Raw genomic sequence first — 22,009 nt, forward strand, 5'->3', positions numbered from 1 at the left:
TCCCCCGAATCTTAAGGCTATGTCCCTAGTTTTAGTCTCACCTACCAGTGGAAACAACTTTCTTGCCTCTATCTTATCTATCCCTTTCATGATTTTTAAAAAGATCATTTAAAAAAATTAGATAGAGAAAGGAGAGTCAGTGAATGTTATTTATTTGTATTTTCAGAAGGCCTTTGAGCAAGGTGCCATACATGAGGCTGCTTAACAAGCTAATAGTTCATGGTATTACAGAAAAGGTACTAGCATAGATAGAAGATTGGCTGACTGGCTGGAGGGAGGCAAAGAGTGGGAATAAAGGGGACCTTTTTTTGGTATGCTGCTGGTGACAAGTGGTGTTCTGCAGGAGTCAGTGTTGGGACTGCTTCTATTCACGTTATGTGTCAATGATTTGGTTGAAGGGATTGATGGTTTTGTGCTACGCCTGGGGATAATATGAAGATATGAATATGGTGGTGGACCTGAGGAGGGCCAAGGCACCGGTGGCCCCTGTTTCCATCCAAAGGGTCAGTGTGGACACGGTGGAGGATTACAAATACCTGGGGATATGAATGGACAATAAACTGGACTGGTCAAAGAACACTGAGGCTGTCTACAAGAAGGGTCAGAGCCGTCTCTATTTCCTGAGGAGACTGAGGTCCTTTAACGTCTGCCGGACGATGCTGAGGATGTTCTATGAGGCTGTGGTGGCCAGTGCTATCATGTTTGCTGTTGTGTGCTGGGGCAGCAGGCTGAGGGTAGCAGACACCAACAGAATCAACAAACTCATTCATAAGGCCAGTGATGTTGTGGGGGTGGAACTGGACTCTCTGACGGTAGTGTCTGAAAAGAGGATGCTGTCCAAGTTGCATGCCATCTTGGACAATGACTCCCATCCACTCCATAATGTACTGGTTAGGCACAGGAGTACATTCAGCCAGAGACTCATTCCACCGAGATGTAACACTGAGCATCATAGGAAGTCATTCCTGCCTGTGGCCATCAAACTTTACCACTCCTCCCTCGGAGTGTCAGACACCCTGAGCCAATAGGCTGGTCCTGGACTTATTTCCACTTGGAATAATTTACTTATTATCATTTAATTATTTCTGGTTTTATTTTGCTATATTTCTACTCTATTCTTGGTTGGTGCGACTGTAACGAAACCCAATTTCCCTCAGGATCAATAAAGTCTGTCTGTCTGTAATTGGAGGGGCAGGTAGTGTTGAAGAAGCAAAGAGTCTACAGGGCTTAGACAGAATGGTCCGATAAGTGGCAGGCAGATGGAATACAGTGCAGGGTCTTGCACGTTGGTAGAAGGAATAAAGAAATGGATGGGGAGAAAATTCAAAAATCATCATAGAGGTGGAGTTGAAAGTCTTTGAGCAGGATTCCCTAAGGATAACTTGCAGGTTGAGTCGGTGGTAAGGAAAGCAAATACCATGTTAGTATTCATTTACAGGGGACTAGAATATGAATGTAAGGATGTAATGCTGAGGCTTCAGAAGGCATTGGCGAGACGCACGTGGAGTACTGCGGACACCTGGATAAAAAGACTACAGACCCCACAAGCCTTTGCGCAAAACACGGTCGTGTCGTCACCATCCACCTGAGCCTCGCCGAGGAACTTGGTTGGTCGGCTACGGGCCAACCGCACGGGTAGATGGTGCGGTTGCTGAGGCGTTGCCAAGAGCCCGGGAGCAGAAGCATCGGCAGGGATGGGTGGGAGCAGCAGCACTCGGCGCGTCTCCTTCGGCGTGGACGGACAGCAGCGGGTCACGGTGCTGCAGGGCCTGCGGGTGAGCGGGGGGCGTGTTCCCTGGACGGGATGGGCGTGGCCAAGGGCAAGGGTCGGGCTGACGTGCGGACGGTGGTCAGCGGGGGTGGCCGGGGCCTGGGGGTCACGTGCGCGGGGGGTTCACGAGGGAGGCGGTCGCACGTGGGGACCTGGGAGGAGTCGCGCCGGGGGCGGGGTCACGTGGTATTGGCGTCTCGTGGAGAAGTGGGAGGAGTCACGAGGGAGGGGCGGGGCCACGTAGGGGGAAGAGCCATGTGGCAATGGGACACGTGGGGAGGTGCCAGGAGGGGAATTGGGATGGTGGGTGCAGTGGATGGGGGAGCAGCAATTTGGAGAGGAAAAGCCAGGAGGGTGTGGGATAAGGGTCTGGTGGCAGGATAGGGAGGGGCTTTGTGTGTGAGAGGGTGGTGGGGGCGATGTGGGGAGGAGGCGTGGTGTTCTGGAGTGGGTGCGGCAGGGCTTGGAGGTAGAGTGGAAAGAGCCAGGTTTGAATGGTGAGTCCGTATGTTCAGATGCACTGGGATCAGCTATGAATTCTGGACTAAACAGAATTCTCAATGGTCAGATAGAATGAGGCTAGTTGGCAGAGATGATCTGGGCTCGGTGGAGATTGCGTCCAGTAGGGTGGAGATGAAAAGCAGTATGGTACACACTTCTAGTTCTATATTGGAGTTTTCCCATCTTCAGAAGTTTTCTGATGACTCTGCCATAGTTGGATGCATCAGCAAGGGAGATGAGGCTGAGTACAGGGCTACGGTGGGAACCTTTGTCACATGGTTTGAGCAGAATCATCTGCAGCTTCATGTGAAAAAGACTAAGGAGCTGGTGGTGGACCTGAGGAGGGCTAAGGCACCGGTGACCCCTGTTTCCATCCAAGGGGTCAGTGTGGACATAGTGGAGGATTACAAATACCTGGGGATATGAATGGACAATAAACTGGACTGGTCAAAGAACACTGAGGCTGTCTACAAGAAGGGTCAGAGCCATCTCTATTTCCTGAGGAGACTGAGGTCCTTTAACATCTGCCGGACGATGCTGAGGATGTTCTACGAGTCTGTGATGGCCAGTGCTATCATATTTGCTGTTGTGTGCTGGGGCAGCAGGCTGAGGGTAGCAGACACCAACAGAATCAACAAACTCATTTGTAAGGCCAGTGATGATGTGGGGTGGAACTGGACTCTCTGACGGTGGTGTCTGAAAAGAGGATGCTGTCCAAGTTGCATGCCATCTTGGACAATGACTCCCATCCACTCCATAATGTACTGGTTAGGCATAGGAGTACATTCAGCCAGAGACTCATTCCACCGAGATGTAACACTGAGCATCATAGGAAGTCATTCCTGCCCGTGGCCATCAAACTTTACCACTCCTCCCTTGGAGTGTCAGACACCCTGAGCCAATAGGCTGGTCCTGTACTTATTTCAACTTGGCATGATTAACTTATTATTTAATTATTGTTTTATATTACTATATTTCTTCACTATTCTTGGTATGACTGTAATGAAAGCCAGTTTCCCTCGGGATCAATAAAGTATGTCTGTCTGTTGGACGTTGCGTATAGAATTTTGAAGTTGTGCAGATGTTGGTGAGGCTGCGCTTGGAATGTTTTGTTCATTTTTGCTCACCTTGTTATAGCAAAGCTGGAGAGAGTGCGGGGGATCTATCAGGATGTTGCCTGAACTCGAACCATGCCACCCTAGTGGTTAGCGTGTGACTATTGTATCTCGGGGCGCTTCAGAGTTAAATTCAGGAACTGCAAGGAGTTTGTATGTCCTCTCTGTGACTGTGTGGGTTTCCTCCAGGTGCTGTGGTTTCCTCCCATAGTCCTAAGATGTACCTGTTAGTAGGTTAATTGGTCATTGTAAATTGTCCTGTGATTCGGCTGCCTGGGCTGGAAGGGCCTGCTCCACGCTCTATCAAAATGAACAAAATTTTGGAGAGAGGTTGAGCAGGTTGGGACTACTTTCACTGGAGCACAGGAAAATGAGCGATGATCTTGTAGAGATGTACAAAATCATGAGGGACATGGATAGGTTGAATGGGTACAGGATTTTTCCCTGGGCCTAGGGGACATAGACTTAAACTGAGGGTGAGGGGGAGAGATTTAATAGAAACCTAGGGGACAACAGAGGGTGCTCACTATATGAAATGAGCAGCTAGAGAAGTGGTTGAGTCAAGTTTATAAGCACATTTGAAGGGTACTTTAATGGGTATGTAGATAGGAAATGTTTTGAAGATATGGGCCAAATGAAGGAAAATATGGACCAGTTGAACTGTAGGTTCTGATTCTGTGCTGTCATTCTAGGTCACCACCGTCCAAAAGGGCATAAATCAGTCTCGATGGGCCAAAAGACCTAAATCTGCTGCTGTGTCTTAAGGTCTTGTGTTGTTGAAGAAGCCCCTAAGGGAAAATGCTATCTTGGTTCTGAAGCAGCTGGAATAAGTGATATACAGAATTATGAGGGATTTTGACAGCGTAGATGGAAGCAGCCTTTTTTTTCTGAGGTCAGGTGAGACTACAGCTAGAGGTCATGGATGAAGTGTTCCAGGGGATCCTGAGGGGAAACTACTTCACTCAGAGGGTGGTGAGAGCGTGGATTGAGCTGTCAGCGGAAGTGGTGGGTGTGGGTTCGATTTCAACATTTAAGAGAAGCTTGGATAGCTATATGGATGGGAGGGGGTATAGAGCAGGGATTCCCAACCTATTTTATGCCATGCACCAATACCATTAAGCCGTGTACCTCAGCTTGGGGACCCCTGGTATGGTCTGTGTGCAGATTGATGGGACTAAGCAGAATAATAGTTTAGCACAGACTAGTTGGGCTGAAGGGCCTGTTTCTGTACTGTAATGTTCTGTGAATTTGAATGAGAATAAAAATATAGACAGTGATACAATTTGTATTCATTTTGAGAGTGAATCAAAATGACTGTTCAACTGAATAAACAATTATAATGGAATGCTGGGTGGAGGTACGTCCCTACCAAAGGAGGTGTAAGGTATGCCTTCCTTCCGCTAGCCTGCAGGTTACTCTTGGGCAAGGTGTAGTGCCTGCATAGCCCTTCCGTCCACTCGCCTCTGATCTGGGTCATACGAAGCCATAGGAACAGGTGGTGCATGTAGCAAACTTCTTGTTGTCAACACTGTCCGCATCAGGAAATGGAAATGTGATTGTGTATGACCGTGAAATACACTTAACATGCCAATGGGGTAGAGGGAGACAACCTTTTGTGTGCTAGTGGCAACAGATGTGTGTGCGTGCACATGCGCACATAAGAGTATTGATAACGGCTAGTGTCACTTGAGAAAGCATTGTTCTGCAGCAGGCAAACCACTTCTATGGAAAAATTTGCCAAGAACAATCATGGTCATGAGATTATGATCACCTACATCACATGACACAGCACATGATGATGATGGAATGAGGGTGGATTTAGGTAAAAAAAAAGTCTGGGCAGAGATTAGACCATTAGACCAAAAGGCAGAGGAGCAGAATTTGGCTCGTCAAGTCTGCTCTGCTATTCGATCCTGGTGATTTATTCCTCTTCATCCTTCTATACGGTCGGCCCTCCTTATCCGCGGGTTCAACCAACTGTGGATCGGGAAAACCTGGAAGTTCTCTCTCCAGCACTCATTGTTTGAGCATGTGCAGTCTATTTTTTCTTGTCATTATTCCCTAAGCAATACAGTATAACAACTATTTACATAGCATTTACATTGTGTAAGTAATCTAGAGATGATTTAAAAGTACAGGCAGTCCCTGGGTTATGAACGAATTCCGTTCCTGTGTCCGTCTTTAAATCGGATTTGTAGTTGAAACAGGCACATCTGGTATTATTTAGCGTCAGTCAAAGGTTTTTCTTAGTATATAGTATATATTTTACCTTTCTATGCATATAAAACACTTAAGAAACATATGTATTTCAATAATTAAACCACTGTGTTGCTCAGTAATAATTGTAGCTTTCATTGGGGCAGTGCCTTTCACATGCTCCATTAAAATTGTTCTGATGGTTGACTGACTGTAGCCTAACGCTTTTCCAAAGACAGATGGCGTTTCACCTCTTTCCGATCACTTTATTATTTCCACCTTATTTTCAATCGTGATTGTGATTATTTTTGTGAACAGAAATGCTGCAGATTCAGAGCTGCACCACCGGGTCCTAACGTCCACCGCACTGAGACAGGTTAAATAAAGTCCGGAGTTCCGATGGGTCCTAAAGACCACCGCACAGAGCCAGGTTAAATAAGGAACTTGCGCATCCACATACTTCGGTATCCGCGGTGAGTCCCGGAACCATTCCTCCGCGGATAAGGAGGGCCAACTGTACTTTAGTGGCAAAGTTGTTTCCCATGGTGGGGGAGTCTGGTATGAGAGGGTATGACTTAAGGATTGAAGGGTGCCCATTCAGAACAGAGATGTGAAGAAATTTTTTTAGCCAGAGGGTGGTGAACCTGTAGAATTTGTTGCCACGGACAGCAGTGGAGGCCAAGTCATTGGATGTATTTAAGGCAGAGATTAATAGGTATCTGAATAGCCAGGGCATCAAAGGTTATGGTGAGAAGGCGGGGGAGTGGGACTAAATGGGAGAATGGATCAGCTCATGATAAAATGGCGGAGCAGACTCGGGCCGAATGGCCGATTTCTGCTCCTTTTGTCTTATTTAAAAATTGCCTCATACAGTTTTGAAAGTTACACAATGAAGGTAGGCGAATGCAATTGAGAAGGAAAGACAAATCATCCATGATCAAATGTGTAGCAGGATTGATGGGCTGAATGGTGTAGTTATGCTTCTATGTCTTATGGACTTTGTATATTTATTGATCATCCCTGACCGTTTCAGTATACAAAGAATCAACTGCATTAGTTAATGTGGAGTCAGATACAGGCCATGGGAAGGATGATAGAATTTCTTCATGATATCAGCGAACCAGGTGAGTTATTCAAACAGTCCTGAACTTTCATGCTTGCTGCTTGTTTCTAACTTGAGATTTATTCAGTAAATTGGTATTGTGCTCATTTCTGGTCACTTAATTATAAGAAGGATGTTGAAGCTTTAGAGAGGCTGCAGAGATCTACCAGGATGCTGTCTGAATTAGAAAACATGTCTTATGCCGATAGATTGAGTGAGCTAGGACTTTTTTCTTGGAGAGGAGGAGGATGAGAGAAGCCTTGATAGAGGTGTATGAGATGATAGAGACATAGATAGAGTGGACTCCCAGAGATATTTTACACAGGGCAGAAATGGCTAATATGAGGGAGTATAACTTTAAGGTGATTGGAGGAATGTATAGGGGGATGTCATGGGTAGGACATCAAGAGAGTGGTGGAATGCACTGTCAGGGCTAGTGAGAGAGGCAGATACATTAGGAACATTTAAGAAACTCTTAGATAGGCACGTGGATGAGAGGATAATGAAGGGCCATATGGAGGGGAAAGGTTTTAATAATAGCAGCCTGATATAAATGTAATTATTGTCTAGGTGATCCAAGTAGAGAGCCAGTGAAATTGCAACCACTATAGGCCAATTGTAGCGGGTCCTTGCTTAGCCATGACAAACCTCTCAAAACACTTCATCGCAGTAGGTGTGAGTGCCACTTCCCAATATTCGTTAGGCAGCTCACCCTGGGCAATAGTGTGATTGCCATCCTTTTGAAGCAGGTGGGAACCTTCTACTCTTTTCTCAAAGAATTCCTATTGATTTGTCAGGCAAGTATTCCCTTTAAAGAAGCCATGCTAACTTTGGATTAGTTTATCACATGCCTCCAAGTACCCCAAAACCTTATCCTTCGTAACGGACTCCAACATCTTCCCAACCTCTGAAATCAAACTAAAAGGCCTTTAATTTCCTTTCTTCTGCCTCCTTTCTTTCTTAAAGAGTGGAATGATGTTTGCACTTTTCTAGTTCTTTGGAATCATTCCAGAATCTAGTGATTCTTGAAAGATAATTTCTAATACCTCCATAATCTCTTCAGCTACCACTTATTGAGAATCAGAATCAGGTTTAATATCACCAGCATATGTTGTGAAATTTGTTAACTTTGTGGCAGTGGTACAATGCAATATGTAATAATAGAGAGGGGAAAAAACTACATTGCAGTAAATATGTATATATAATAAATTAAATTGGTGCAAAAAAAAGAAATAAAAAAGTAGTGAGTTAGTGTTCATGAGTTTAATGTCCATTCAGAAACCAAATGGCAGAAGGGAAGAAACTGATCCTGAATCACTGAGTGTGTACCTTCAGGCTTCTGTACCTCTGTCCTGATGGTAGCAATGAGAAGAGGGCATGTTCTGGGTGATGGGGTCTTTAATAATGAATGCTGCCCTTTTTGAGGCACCGCTCCTTGAAGATGTCCTGGATATTATGGAGGTGAGTGCCCATGATGGAGTGGACTGTTTAATGCTCTGTGGTTTACTTCGACCTATGCAGTAGCTGCCCCATACCAGACAGTGATGCAGCTAGTTAGAATGCTGTCCACAGACATATGTAGAAATTTGCGAGTGCTTTTGGCAACATACTAAATCTCCTCAAACTCCTGATGAAATTCTGTCTTTACTTTTTATGGCTGAATGGATGTGTTGGATCCAGGTCAGATCCTCAGAGATACTGACACCTAGGAACATGAAATTGCTCTCTCTCTTGTGATCCCTCTATGAGGACTGGAGAGTGTGTTCTCTTGTCTTACCCTTCCTGAAGTCTACAATCAGTTTTTTGGTCTTCATGACATTGAGTGCAAGGTTGTCTCTGCGACACCACTCAACTAGCTGGTATATCTCGCTCATGTATGCCGCTTTATCACCATCTGAGAATGTGCCAATAATGGTATTGCAAATGGTACCAGCAAATTTATAGATGGTATTTGAACTATGCCTAGCCACACAGTCATGGGTTTGGAGCGAGTAGAGCAGTGGGCTAAGCACACATTCCTGAGGTGCACCAAGATTAATTGTCATTGAGGTGGAGTTGTTACTTCCAATCCGTGGAGATTGTAGTTTTCCAGTTACGAAGTTGAGGATCCGTATGTAGAGGGAGGTACAGAGGCCCAGGTTCTAGATCTTTTCAGTCAGAGTTGTAGGAATGATGGTGTTAAATGCTGAGCTGTGGTCAATAAACAGCAGCCCTGACATGGTTACTTGTGTTCTCCAGATGATCCAGGGCCACCTGGACAGCCAATAAGATCACATCCACTGTAGACCTTTTATGGCACTAGGCAAACTGCAGTGGGTTCAGGTGCTCGCTGAGGCAGATTTGGTCCTAGCTCATGACCAACCTGTCAAAGCACTTCATCACTGTAGATGTAGTAGAACAGAGTGATCTAGGAATAATTGTGCATAGTTCCCTGAAGGTGGAATCTCATATGGATAGGGTGGTGAAGAAAGCTTTTGGTATGCTGGCCTTTATAAATCAGAGCATTGAGTATAGGAGTTGGGATATAATGTTAAAATTGTACAAGGCATTGGTGAGGCTGAATTTGGAGTATTGTGTACAGTTCTGGTCACCGAATTATAAGAAAGATATCAACAAAGTAGAGAGTACAGAGAAGATTTACTAGAATGTTACCTGGGTTTCAGCACCGAAGTTACAGGGAAAGGTTGAACAAGTTAGGTCTTTATTCTTTGGAGCATAGAAGGTTGAGGGGGACTTGATAGAGGTATTTAAAATTATGAGGGGGATAGATAAAGTTGACCTGGATAGGTTTTTTCCATTGAGAGTAGGGGAGATTCAAACAAGAGGACATGATTTGAGAGTTAGGGGGCAAAAATTTAAGGGTAACACGAGGGGGAATTTCTTTACTCGGAGTGGTAGCTGTGTGGAACAAGCTTCCAGTGGTAGAGGCAGGTTTGGTATTGTCATTTAAAGTAAAATTGGATAGGTATATGTACAGGAAAGGAATGGAGGGTTATGGGTTGAGTACGGGCCAGTGGGACTAGGTGAGTGTAAGCGTTGGCATGGACTATAAGGGCCGAGATGGCCTGTTTCTGTGCTGTAATTGTAATATGGTTAGATGTGAGTTCTACTTGACGATAGTTGTTAAGGCAGCTCATGTCGTTCTTCTTGTGCACCAGTATAATTGTTGCCCTTTTGAAGCAAGTGGGGACTTATGACTGTAGCAATGGGAGATTGAAAATACCTTTGAACACACCCACCAGTTGGTTGGCATAGATTTTCAGATCCTTAGCAGATACTCCATTGGGGCCTGTTGCCTTGCGAGTGTTCACCCCATTGAAAGACAGCCTGACATTGACCTCTGAGTTAGAGATTACAGGGTCACTGGGTGCTACAGGGATCTGCATAACTGAAGTTTTATTCTCTCTTTCAAAGTGAGCATAAAAGACATTGAGCTCATCTGGGAATGAAGCATCACTGCCATTCATAATGTTGAGTTTCATTTTGTAGGAAGTAATGGCCCGCAAACCCTGCCAGAGTTGATGTGCATCTGATGTTGCCTCCAACCTTGCATGGAATTGTTCCTTTGCTCTTGAAGTAGCCCTCCACAAGTCAGACCTGGTTTTCTTGTACAGACCTGGGTCACCGGACTTGAATACCACTGATCTAGCCCTCAGCAGACAATGAATATCATTGTTCGTCCACGGCTTTTGATTTGGGTATGTCCGGTAAGTTCTCATAGGTACACACTCATTCACACAGATTTTAATGAAGTCAGTGTCAGCTGTGGCGTACTCATACAGAATCGAAGGTGAATCCCTGAATACAGTCCAGTCAACCAATTTAAAGCAGTCCTGTAAGTGTTCCTGTGCCTCCCTTGTCCATACCTTCTTGATCCTCACTACTGATGCTGCGGATTTCAGTTCTGCCTATACTCAGGATAGAAGTACACCTAGGTGATCAGATTTTTCAAAATGCAGCGTGGGAATAGCATGGTAGGCTTTCTTGATGGTGGCGTAACAGTGGTCCGGTCTGTTGTTTCCTCTGGTACTACAAGTAATTTGTTGGTAATAATTATTCAGTGACTTTTTCAATCTGGCCTGGTTAAAGTCCTCCAAAATGATGGGGAAGGCATCAGTATGTGCTGTTTCTTGCTTGTTGGTTACATTGCTCAGTTCATCAACAACCTGTTTTTCACTAGCCTTTGGTGGAACGTACACCAACATCAAAATGATCGCAGAAGTCTCATGTGGCAGGTAAATTGGGGACGACACTTGATCGTGAGGTGTTCCAGATATAGTGAACAGGACTGGGACAACATTTCCACATTTGTGCACCACAAAGTGTTGATCATGAAGCATTCTTCTCCTCCCCTGCCCTTGAAAGACTCGGAGGTCCTATCTTGGTGGTGTATTGTGAACCTATCAATCTGAATCACTGTGTCCGGAGCAACAGGGTTTACCCAAGATTCTGTGAAACAAAAGATGCAAGTGATCCTAATGTTCCTCTGGTACAGTACCTTATCTTTGAGATCTTCAATCTTATTTACCAAAGACTGTACATTGACCAGTGAGATAGTTGGTATTAGGAGTTGAAAACCATGCTTCTTTAAACCAACTGATGGTTCAGCTCAGCATCCCCTCTGCATCATCTTAAAGGTTGTTGCATCAGGGGTGTTAATGGGGACAAGCTCCCACTACCTATTAAATGCTTCCAATGGCATGTGCCTCAAGTATCCTCAAGTCCAGCTCCTGGCCTTCATATGTGGCTTAGCTACCAAGCCTGGCGGAACCATTTTTACTGACGGGAGAAGGGGCAAAAGCAGGTTACTGGCACCTTAAAACCAGTCAACCATGATTGGCAGTTCATCTTGGAGAAAAAAAACTGATTGCAAACCTTCGCTGCCTTGCAGCTATACCCATATATGGTGAAGGCTTCGGGAACAAATCCCGAAGGGAAAAATCTGGAGCTGGAATCCCTGAGGTAGTGCTATATTGAGTTCTACACTGACTGACAGCTCCTATGATGCTACTGGTGCCAAACTGTGTCAGTCTCTGCCGTTCATTAGCTGTGTGGAGAGGGGGAGCTTGCTACATGGGCAACAGCTTGCTATCCATATTGTGCTGTCCTGGCCTGCATATCAAGATAGCTAGGATGCAGCATCCATAGTCGATCCTGACTGACGGAAGTCTCATCACCTTTTTCAGAACCCTGGGATGTAGTCCATTTGGTCCAGATGACTTATCTACCTTTAGACCTTTCAGTTTCCCAAGTACCTTCTCCTTAGTAATAGCAAATAAACTCACTTCTGCCCCCTTGAATCACTGGAATACTGTTAGTCTCTTCCTCAGTAAAGACTGACGCAAAATAATTATTCAGTCTGTCTGCCGTTTCTTTGTCCACCATTAATAACTCCAATATAATTTTCCAGTGTTCCATTATCCACTGTGATATCTCTTTTACTCTATTTGACTTACAGCGGATTGAAAAGCTTGAGCATATAGACATGAAAAAAGAATGTGTGTGGAAGCTTTAAAAAAGTAAGTTGGATAAGTCTCCAGGACCAGATGAAGTGTGCCCCCGGCTACTGTGGGAGGCAAGGGAAGAGATTGCTGAGCCTCTGACAATAATCTTTGCATCATCAATGGCGGTGGGAGAGGTTCCAGAGGATTGGAGGGTGGCAGATGTTGTTCCCTTATTCAAGAAAGGGAGTAAAGATAGCCTAGGAAATTATAGACCAGTGAGCCTTACTTCAGTGGTTGGTAAGTTGATGGAAAAGATCCTGACAGGCAGGATTTATTAACGTTTGGAGAGGTATAATATGATTAGGGATAGTGAGCATGGCTTTGTCAAAGTGCCTTATGAATCTGATTGAATTTTTTGAGAATGTGACTAAACATGTTGATGAAGGTAGAGCAGTAGATGTAGTGTATATGATTTTCAGCAAGGCATTTGATAAGGTACCCCATGCAAGGCTTATTCAGAAAGTAAGTAGGCATGGGATCCAAGGGAACCTTGCTTTGTGGATCCAGAATTAGCCTGCTCACAGAAGGCAAAGAGTAGTTGTAAACACAAAGTACACTGCAGATGCTGTGGTCAAATCAAAACCTACAAAAAAGCTGGATGAACTCAGCAGGTCGGGCAGCTCCTTTCAACGGATGCTGCCCATTCAAAGTTCAAAGAGTGGTTGTAGATGGGTCAAATTCTTCATGGAGGTTGGTCACCAGTGGAGTGCCTCAGGGATCTGTTCTGGGACCCTTACTCTTCGTGATTTTTATAAATGACCTGTATGAGGTAGTGGAGGGATGGGTTAATAAACTTGCTGATGACACAAAGGTTGGAGGTGTTGTGGATAGTGTGGAGGGTTGTCAGAGGTTACAGCGGGACATCGATAGGTTGCAAAACTGGACTGAGAAGTGGCAGATGGAGTTAAATCCAGATAAGTGTGAGGTGGTTCACTTTGGTAGGTCAAATATTATGTCAGAATATAGTATTAATGGTAAGACTCTTGGCAGAGTGGAGGATCAGAGGGATCTTGGGGTCCAAGTCCATAGGACACTCAAGTCTGCTGAGCAGGTTGACTATGTGGATAAGAAGGCATACGGTGCATTGGCCTTCATCAACTGTGGGATTGAATTTAAGAGCCAAGAAGTAATGCTACAGCTATATATGATCCTCATCAGACCCCTCTTGGAATAAGATGTGGAGACTATAGAAATGGTGCAGAGGAGATTTACAAGGATGTTGACTGGACTGGGGAGCATGCCTTATGAGAATAGGTTGGGTGAACTCAGCCTTTTCTCCTTGGAGTGATGGAGGATGAGAGGTGATCTGATAGAGGTGTATAAGATGATGAGAGGCATTGTTCTTGTGGATAATCAGAAGCTTTTTCCCAGGGCTGAAATGGGTAACATGAGAGAGCACAGTTTTAAGGTGCTTGGAAGTAGGTACAGAGAAGATGTCAGGAGTAAGTCTTTTACGCAGAGAGTGGTGAGTGTGTGGAATGGGCTGCTGGCGATGGTGGTGGAGACGGATACAATAGGGTCTCTTAAGAGACTCCTGGACAGGTACATGGAGCTCAGGAAAATAGAGGGCTATGGTAACCCCAGGCAATTTCTAAAGTTAAGTACATGTTTGGCACAGCATTGTGGGCCGAAGGGTCTGTATTGTGCTGTAGGTTTTCCACGTTTTTATGTTTTGTATATCTGAAAAAAATTTATGGTATCATCTTTATAATATTTGCTAACTTACCTTCATATTTCATCTTTTCTCATAGAAAGGAACATAGAACAGTACAACACAGTAACAGGCCCTTCGGCCCACAATGTTGTGCCAAGCCAATTAATTAATATTCACGTGTATATATCTGTATTGTCAGAAGGACAAGATAAAGATCAAGATTAGCCTCAAACGTTAAATTCTGTTAGAACTCAACATTTCAGGTAGCAGCTGTGGAGAGGAATAAACAATTGACATTTCAAGCTGAGACCCTTCATCAGGACTGGAAAGGGAGGGGGCAGAAAGCAGAAAAATAATTTTTATTTGTAACATGTACATTGAAACATCTGGTGAAGTACATTATTTTTGTCAATGACCAATGTGTTCTGAGGTTTGTGGTGGGAAGCCCACAAGTGTCTCCATTCTCCCAGCACCAGTATCGCATACCCACAACACACTAACCCTAACACGTGTCATTCGAATGCAGGAGGAAACCGTAGCACTTGGGGGAAACCCATATGGTCACGGAGAGAAAGTACAGACTCCTTACAGCCAACTCAATGTAACTCCCCACTGAACTCATTTCTGCCTATCTCGACTCTGTTTTATCTCCCCTTGTTCAATCCCTTCCCACTTATGTCCGTGATACTTCCCATGCTTTACATCTCTTCAAAGATTTCACGTTCCCTGGCCCCCACCGCCTCATTTTCACCATGGAAGTCCAGTCCCTATATACCTCTATCCCCCACCAGGAAGGTCTCCAAGCTCTCCGTTTCTTCCTGGATTCCAGACCCAGCCAGTCACCTTCTGCCACCACTCTTCTCCACCTTGCGGAATTAGTCCTCACCCTTAACAATTTCTCCTTTGGCTCCCCCCACTTCCTGCAAACTAAAGGTGTGGCCATGTGCACCCGCATGGGTCCTAGCTATGCCTACCTTTTTGTCGGCCATGTGGAGCAATCTATGTTCCAAGCCTACACCGGTATCTGTCCTCCTCTTTTCTTGCGTTATATCGACGACTGCATCGGTGTTGTTTCCTGCACGCATGCTGAGCTTGTCGACTTCATTAACTTCCCATCCAACTTTCACCCTGCCCTCAAATTCACCTGGTCTGTTTCCAACACCTCCCTCCCCTTTCTAGATCTTTCTGTTTCTATCTCTGGAGACAGCCTATCCACTGACGTCTACTACAAACCTACTAACTCCCACAGCTACCTAGACTATTCCTTCACTCACCCTGTCTCTTGCAAAAATGCTATCCCTTTCTCTCAATTCCTCCGCCTCTGCCGCATCTGCTCTCAGGATGAGGCCTTTCATTCTAGGACAAAGGAGATGTCTTCCTTTTTTAAAGAAAGAGGCTTCTCTTCGTCCACTATCAACTCTGCACTCACCCCATCCCCCCGCCAGCCCACCAGGGGTAGAGTCCCCCTGGTCCTCACCTATCACCCTACCAGCCTACAGATACAATGCAAAATCTGTAACTTCCACCACCTCCTACGTGATCCCACCACCAACCACATCTTCCCCTCCCCCCCCCCCCCCCCACTCTCGGCTTTCCGCAGGGATCGCTCCCTACGCGACTCCCTTGTCCATTCATTCCCCCCCATCCCTCCCCACGGACCTCCCTCCGGGCACTCATCCCTGCAAACGGAAGAAATGCTACACCTGCCCCCACACTTCTTCCTCACCACCATCCCAGGCCCCAGACAGTCCTTTCAGGTGAGGCACCACTTTACCTGTTAGTCAGCTGGGGTGATATGCTGTATCCGGTGCTCCCGATGTGGGCATTTATACATTGGGGAGACCCGCCGCAGACTGGGAGACCGTTTCGCCGAATACCGGCGCTTGGTCCTCCAGCAGTGGTGGGATCTCCCTGTGGCCACACACTTCAATTGCACAGACCACTCCCACTCTGACATGTCTGTCCATGGCCTCCTCTACCGTCAAGATGAGGCCACACGCAGGTCGATGGAGCAATACCTTATCTCTTGCCTAGGTAGCCTCCTTCCTGCCGGCATGAACATCCAACTCACTGACCGTTGATATCCCTGCCCCCCACCCTTACCCCCATCCCTATCTATTATTTTAGTCTGGTTCTCTTTCTCTCTCTTTTCCCTCATCACTATAATCTCTCTCCCCAGCCCTACCTTTCTTTCTCTTTTATTTCCCATAATTCTCCACCTTCCCACTAGCCCATTTCCCTCCAGCCTATCACTTCCCAGCTCTCTACTTTATCCCACCCCCCACTTCTTATCCCCCCTCAACCATCCCATGTTACTTCACTCCTGATGAAGGGTTTCGGCCCGAAATATCATTATTACCTCCTCCCATAGATGCTGTCTGGCCTGCTGAGTTCTGCCAGCATTTTGTGTTTTGTATCAATGTAAAAATTATTTGCAGCAGCATCACAGGCACATAACATCATACACTGAATGTATGTTTGTAGTCTGCATCCATTTCGAGGTTCGACATGCTATGCATCAGTAATTCTCTTCTGCACATCATTCTGGTAGCACATGGTCATTTGAGTTACTCTCACCATCCTGGGAGCTTGAACCAGTCTGGCTATTCTCCTCTGACTGCTCTCATTAACAAGGTGTTTTTGCCTACAGAACTGCTGCTCACTGAATGTTTCTTGTTTTTCACACCATTCTCTGTAAAGTCCAGAAGATGTGAAAATCCCAGGAGAACAACAATTTTTGAGAGACTCAACACCCCCCCCCCCCCCTCCATCTGGCACCGACAATTATTCCAAAGTCACTTACAATCAGAATCAGGTTTAATATCACAGGCATATGTTGTGAAATTTGTTGTTTTTGTGGCAGCAGTACAATGCAATACATAATAATAGAGAAAAAATTGTGTTAATTACATTAAGTATATATGTAATTTGTTGTTCATTGATCCTGCTTACAGTTACTGCTGTATAGACTTGCTAAGTATGCCTGAAGGAAAAAGAATCCCAGGGTTGTATGTGGTATTTACTTTGAACTTTGATCTTTTGATCTTTGAATAGAAATTTAAAAAAGTAGTCATATTTGTCACATTTCTTTCCCTTTCTGATGTGTGGTCTGAACAACGGAATCTCTTGACCATGTCTGCATCCTTTTATGCATTGCATTCCTGGCACATAATTGGCTGATTAGATATTTGCATACTATGTGCACTGAATATAGTGGCCACTGAGTGTATAAGTAGTGTAACCCTCAGGCTCGGCCAGCACGTGTTCGTCTAGGGGAAGACAACTTCTGGCCCCGCCAAACTGAGAAATCTTGTTTGTGTGGATGCTGTGTGATGTGTTGCCCGGTTACAAATCCGCACCACAAAATATCAGACAGTAACTGATTGAACTTTATAAATCTTAATCTGAATATAGGGTTAGTAAAGAAAAGAAAAAGGGCCTGTTTTAAGAGAAAAGTCAAAAGTGCACGTTGGAGCTCACAAATATGGCCATTCATCAACCCTCGACCTCCTCCGAGCGTTGCCAGCCTTTGGACCCTCGCTCCCAGTCCACTCTGTCCGGTGGTCTCCCAGTTCTCTCCACACGTGTCTTCCTCCTTCTCCTCTTGCCGACAAAAGACCGCACAAATCTCTCTTCCAGACCCACAAGAAAGAACAACATTTCTCTCATTGGATAGCCCCCACATTTGAAGCCCCGTTATCTCCAGTCATAACCCAAACATTGCTGCTGCAGTGAAACCATTACATTAGCAGTGAAACATTACAGAGAGGCCATTACATTAGCAGTGAAAGCTTTCAATGTGTTACAGGAGCATTCACAAAAAAAAAACTCCTTTCTTGCTCATTCTTATCTTGGTACCTCAGTGTAATCTTATCCAACTATCAGTTTATAGTGGAAGGGACTAAACTATATTGACTAATAGTTTCTGAAGAACATTGGCCAAAGGAACTGTTGAGAGTTTTCGGTCAGAACTGCAAAGCTTAATAAACTCAGTGTAATGAATGGTGAGTGAGATGTTATACCATCTCACATAAAACTGACTATTACTTTCACAATCACTTCAATCTAATCCTTTGCTGGTGCTATTTAAAGCTCATTGTTTTTGACAGTTGTCAGGGAAAATTTACTCTTCGCTGCTGGTGGTGAGAATTTAATTGAATCACATGTTGTTTAGAAGTTTCCTAAAACCTGATGCTGAAACCTTTAAAACACAAAGCCTAAATAAATGTCACTTGCTGCAGATGCAGATGAACCTTGTCATTGCATTTACGTATATTTCTCTCCGTTTCATTTGTGCTTTATTTTCTAGTTAGGATTGTGTCTGGATTTTGATTTGGTTGAACGGCTTTTGTCTGTTTGAACACCAGACCTGTCTCCTATTAATTGGACTGTGGACTGAATAGTAATTAGAAGCAAGGATTCGGGAGGCAATTTGTTGTCGCTGAACTCCACCTAGAAATGTGGCAGATTCTTGCCATATTTCACAGACATTAAACACCAGGAAAGAGAGATGTTGCAACAGTAAAGGATTTCAATCCTAAGCTGAGGCTGGACAAGATCCTGACTGGTTTAATTAAGATAAAGGTGGGGGGAGAGACCCTGTCCTCATTAACTGATAGTTTAAGGACCAGGAGACAAAGATTTAAAGTAAAATGTAAAATACACTAAGTGGCCACTTTATTAGCTACCTCCTGTACCTGATAAAGTAGCTACTGAGTATATGTTCATGGTCTTCTGCTGCTGTAGTCCATCCATTAAGGTTCAACGGGTTGTGCAGTCAGAGAGGCTCTTCTGCACACCGCCTTTGTAATGTGTGGTTATTTGAGTTGATATCGCTTTCCTGTCAGCTTGAATCAGTCCGGGCATTCTCTTCTGACCTCTGTTATTAACAAGGTGTTTTCAAAGATTCATTTTATAATCAAGTATACATGAAGAAGTCAACTCTGAGATTTGTCTTCTCTGAATTGCCACAAAGTACAGGTGTACCCCGCTTTTAGAACTTTTGTTTTACAACAGCTCGCTGTTATGAAAGACCTACATTGGTACCTGTTTTCGCTAACCAAAGAGGATTTTCGCTTTTACGACAAAAAGACACCCGCTTTATATGTGTTTTTACCCCAAGAAAGACTACAATGACCATGAAGTCTTGTGCGGGCAGTCGTTTGCGCATGCGTGTACATGCCGTGTTTTTTTGTTCTCCAAATCAATTTTGGCTCGCTGTCTTCCCAATTTTGATAAGTGAAACTACATTGTACCTACAATATTTCTACTTTATATAGGGTGTATATTTTTCATATCATTCCTGCTTTTACTATATGTTAGTGTTATTTTAGGTTTTATGTGTTATTTGGTATGATTTGGTAGGTTTTTCTTTGCGTCTGGGAATGCTCAAAAATTTTTCCCATATAAATTAATGGTAATTGCTTCGCTTTACGACATTTCTGTTTATAAACAGTTTCATAGGAATGCTCTACCTTCGGATTGCGGGGGAAGCCTGTACAGAAAAACCAGAGTAGTTGAAAGAAAAGCCATCGATTCCCTCCCTATGAAATGAGAAAGAAACAAAAACGTGCAAGCCCCAACCCCTCCCTCACACAAAAACTAACAGATCACCCACAGGGAGAAACAGCAACAAGAAAGTCAAGCCCTCAACCCTCCACAATCAGCAACAAGAAATAATGGATGAGAACACAAAAAAGACATAGAACTGAAAGAGGCCAATATGAACTACAGCTGAATCTGTAAATCTTGGAATTTAGTAACATCTCCGAGAGCACTGGGGAGAGCAACCATTCAAACTGAGCCGCTTTTTCGAGGAGATCGACTCAAACCCAGCCACAAAAATGTCAGTCACTGGATTCTCTAGAGACGGTTGTACTTGAAAATCCAAGGAGATCAACAGATTCTGAGATACTCAAACACCATCAATCATGGTCAAAGTCATTTAGATCACATTTTTTTTTCCCATTCTGATGTTTAGAGTAAACAATAACTGAACCTCTTGACCATGTCTGCATCCTTTTATGTGTTGTTGCTGCCACATGATTGGCTGATTAGATATTTGCATTAACAAGCAGGTACCTAATAAAACAAACTTACTGCCCATTACACTGTTGGTCATCTCTGGTGGTGTTCAGGGCTTCCTTCATCATGTCAGTAGCTTCCTCGTGGTTTTCACCACTGTCGGTCATGCCAGTCCTGGGTGGGGTCTCAGGAATACCATCACAATCAGATGTAGAAGGATTCTTCATTGCTGTTTCTGTAACAATTTTGTTTGACCAGTCATGTTTGCTATCCCTGAGCTGAATCCCCAAACCTGGTGAACCACTTAGTCTGGCATCTATCCTTTGACCTTCTTTTGGAGTGGGTGACCATAAAGTCCTGACTCTAGCCAACGTAGCTATCTGGGTCATTGAGGCACGCAAGCCTCCAAACCATGACAAGGTTGTGCTCCTCTTTGAGGACCTAATATAATGGCTACCTCTGTACACAAAGGCAGTCTGGGGGAAAACTTTAATGAGTGATGATCTGGAGTTCTCTGCCTTTGAGAGTGATGAATGCAAGAGTTAGTAAAGGCTTCTGAAAGGATAGGTGCAAGGGAAAATAATTTATGAGGAATTAATGAAAGGACAGGGATTGACTGAATTGCTCTCTATGGAGCGGAATGGGTGATAGTATCAAAATCTGACTTGTATGTAGTGGTCTTAAGAGCAGCAAAAGGATTATCTCTAGAACAGTACAACACAGTACAGATCTTGTGGCCCACAATGTTGTGCAATGGGAATGGGTGGTCACCAAGAAATCCCGCCTGTTGTGGATGGAGCAAAGGTGCTTGAGAACTTGATGCTGAAGCTTTATAGACCACAGTTGGACTATTGTGAGCAGTTTTGGGCCCCATATCTAAGAGCAGATGTGCTGACATCTGAGAGAAAGTCCAGAGGAGGTTCATGAGAATGATCCCGGGAATGAGAAAGTTAACGTATTAGGAGTGTTTGATGGCTCTGGTCCTGAATATTAAAAGTCCTAATAGAGTGGATGTGCAGAGGATGTTTCTAATAGTGGCAGAGTCTAGGACCAGAGGGCACAGCCTCAGAATAGAAGGCTGAACCTCATGGACTGAAGGGCCTGTACTGTGTTGTACAGTTATAATTGAATGAACATAATGATCTTGGGCGTTTGAAGAGTGAGTTTGAAGCAAGGATGAGAAGGAGAGGGTAGATGGTTAGATGATGGGATGGATGGTGAATTGGTGTTTTCATATTAATTTTGGACTTTAGTCAAGATGGTCTGTTTTGTTCCAGCAATAGCAGCTGCATTGTTTCTGGGGAAAGTATTATGAATGGAACATTGCTGCTTTAACTCTCTTTTGTGTTTTTGTAGCTCTCTGACAACCTTATCACAAGATTGAACGACCTGCCCCAGCCAATGTCAAAGTCATCAAGCTCCATCTCTGCAGGTAGGTGAAAGATTGGCAGAGGGATTTCAGTAAGAAGCTGGTGGCATTGATGTGAATAATCTTCATGTCATTATTAAGAGTGAAAGTGTATTACCGTAAAAGCCTCTGCATTTGCTTGAGCAGAAAATTAAAGATCTAACATACAATAATAAAAAGAAAGCACAGTGGCTGATTGTCTTTATAGCGATGTCCTTCACAGCAAACACTTAAACACATACACTTAGTGGCTGCTTTATTGGGCACATCTGTTAGATGCATCAACATCATCTGCTGCTGTAGCCTATCCATTTCAAGGTTTGAATGTGGTATGTTCATAAATGCTGTTCTGCACACCATAGCTGTAACCAAAGGTTATTTGTCACCTACCTGTCAGCTTGACCCAGTCTGATCATTCTCCTCTGACCTCTCTTATTATCAAGGCACTTGTGCCCACAGAATTGCCACTTATTAGATGTTTTTTTTTCTTGTTTATTGCACCATTCCTTATAAATTCTAGAGACTGTGGTTCATGAAAATTCCAGGAGATCAACAGTTACTGAGGTACTCAAACCGCCCCATCTGACATTAACAATCATTCCATGGTTAAAGTTATTAAGATCACATTTCTTCCCAATTTTGACATTTGGTCTGAACAACAACTGAACCTCTTGACCATGCCTGCATGCTTTTATGCATTGAATTGCTGTCACATGATTGGCTGATTTGATATT

At 44.2% G+C, this 22,009-nt stretch overlaps 1 protein-coding gene across 9 annotated transcripts in view; it reads left to right on the forward strand.

Moving 5' to 3' along the window:
* Nucleotides 1-1,624: 1,624 nt before the first annotated feature.
* LOC132377708 (MICOS complex subunit mic25-b-like) overlaps nt 1,625-22,009 on the forward strand; it is a 700,497-nt gene continuing 680,112 nt past the window's right edge. For all 9 annotated transcript variants that reach the window (XM_059943952.1, XM_059943949.1, XM_059943946.1 and 6 more), the window contains exons 1-2: nt 1,625-1,775; nt 21,224-21,299. In XM_059943952.1, the coding sequence (XP_059799935.1) occupies nt 1,695-1,775; nt 21,224-21,299 (157 nt within the window). In that variant the 5' untranslated portion in view covers nt 1,625-1,694. The remainder of the gene's footprint in view (nt 1,776-21,223; nt 21,300-22,009) is intronic.

The sequence above is a fragment of the Hypanus sabinus genome, chromosome 19, assembly GCF_030144855.1.
Source record: "Hypanus sabinus isolate sHypSab1 chromosome 19, sHypSab1.hap1, whole genome shotgun sequence".
Classification (NCBI taxonomy): Eukaryota; Metazoa; Chordata; class Chondrichthyes; order Myliobatiformes; family Dasyatidae; genus Hypanus; species Hypanus sabinus.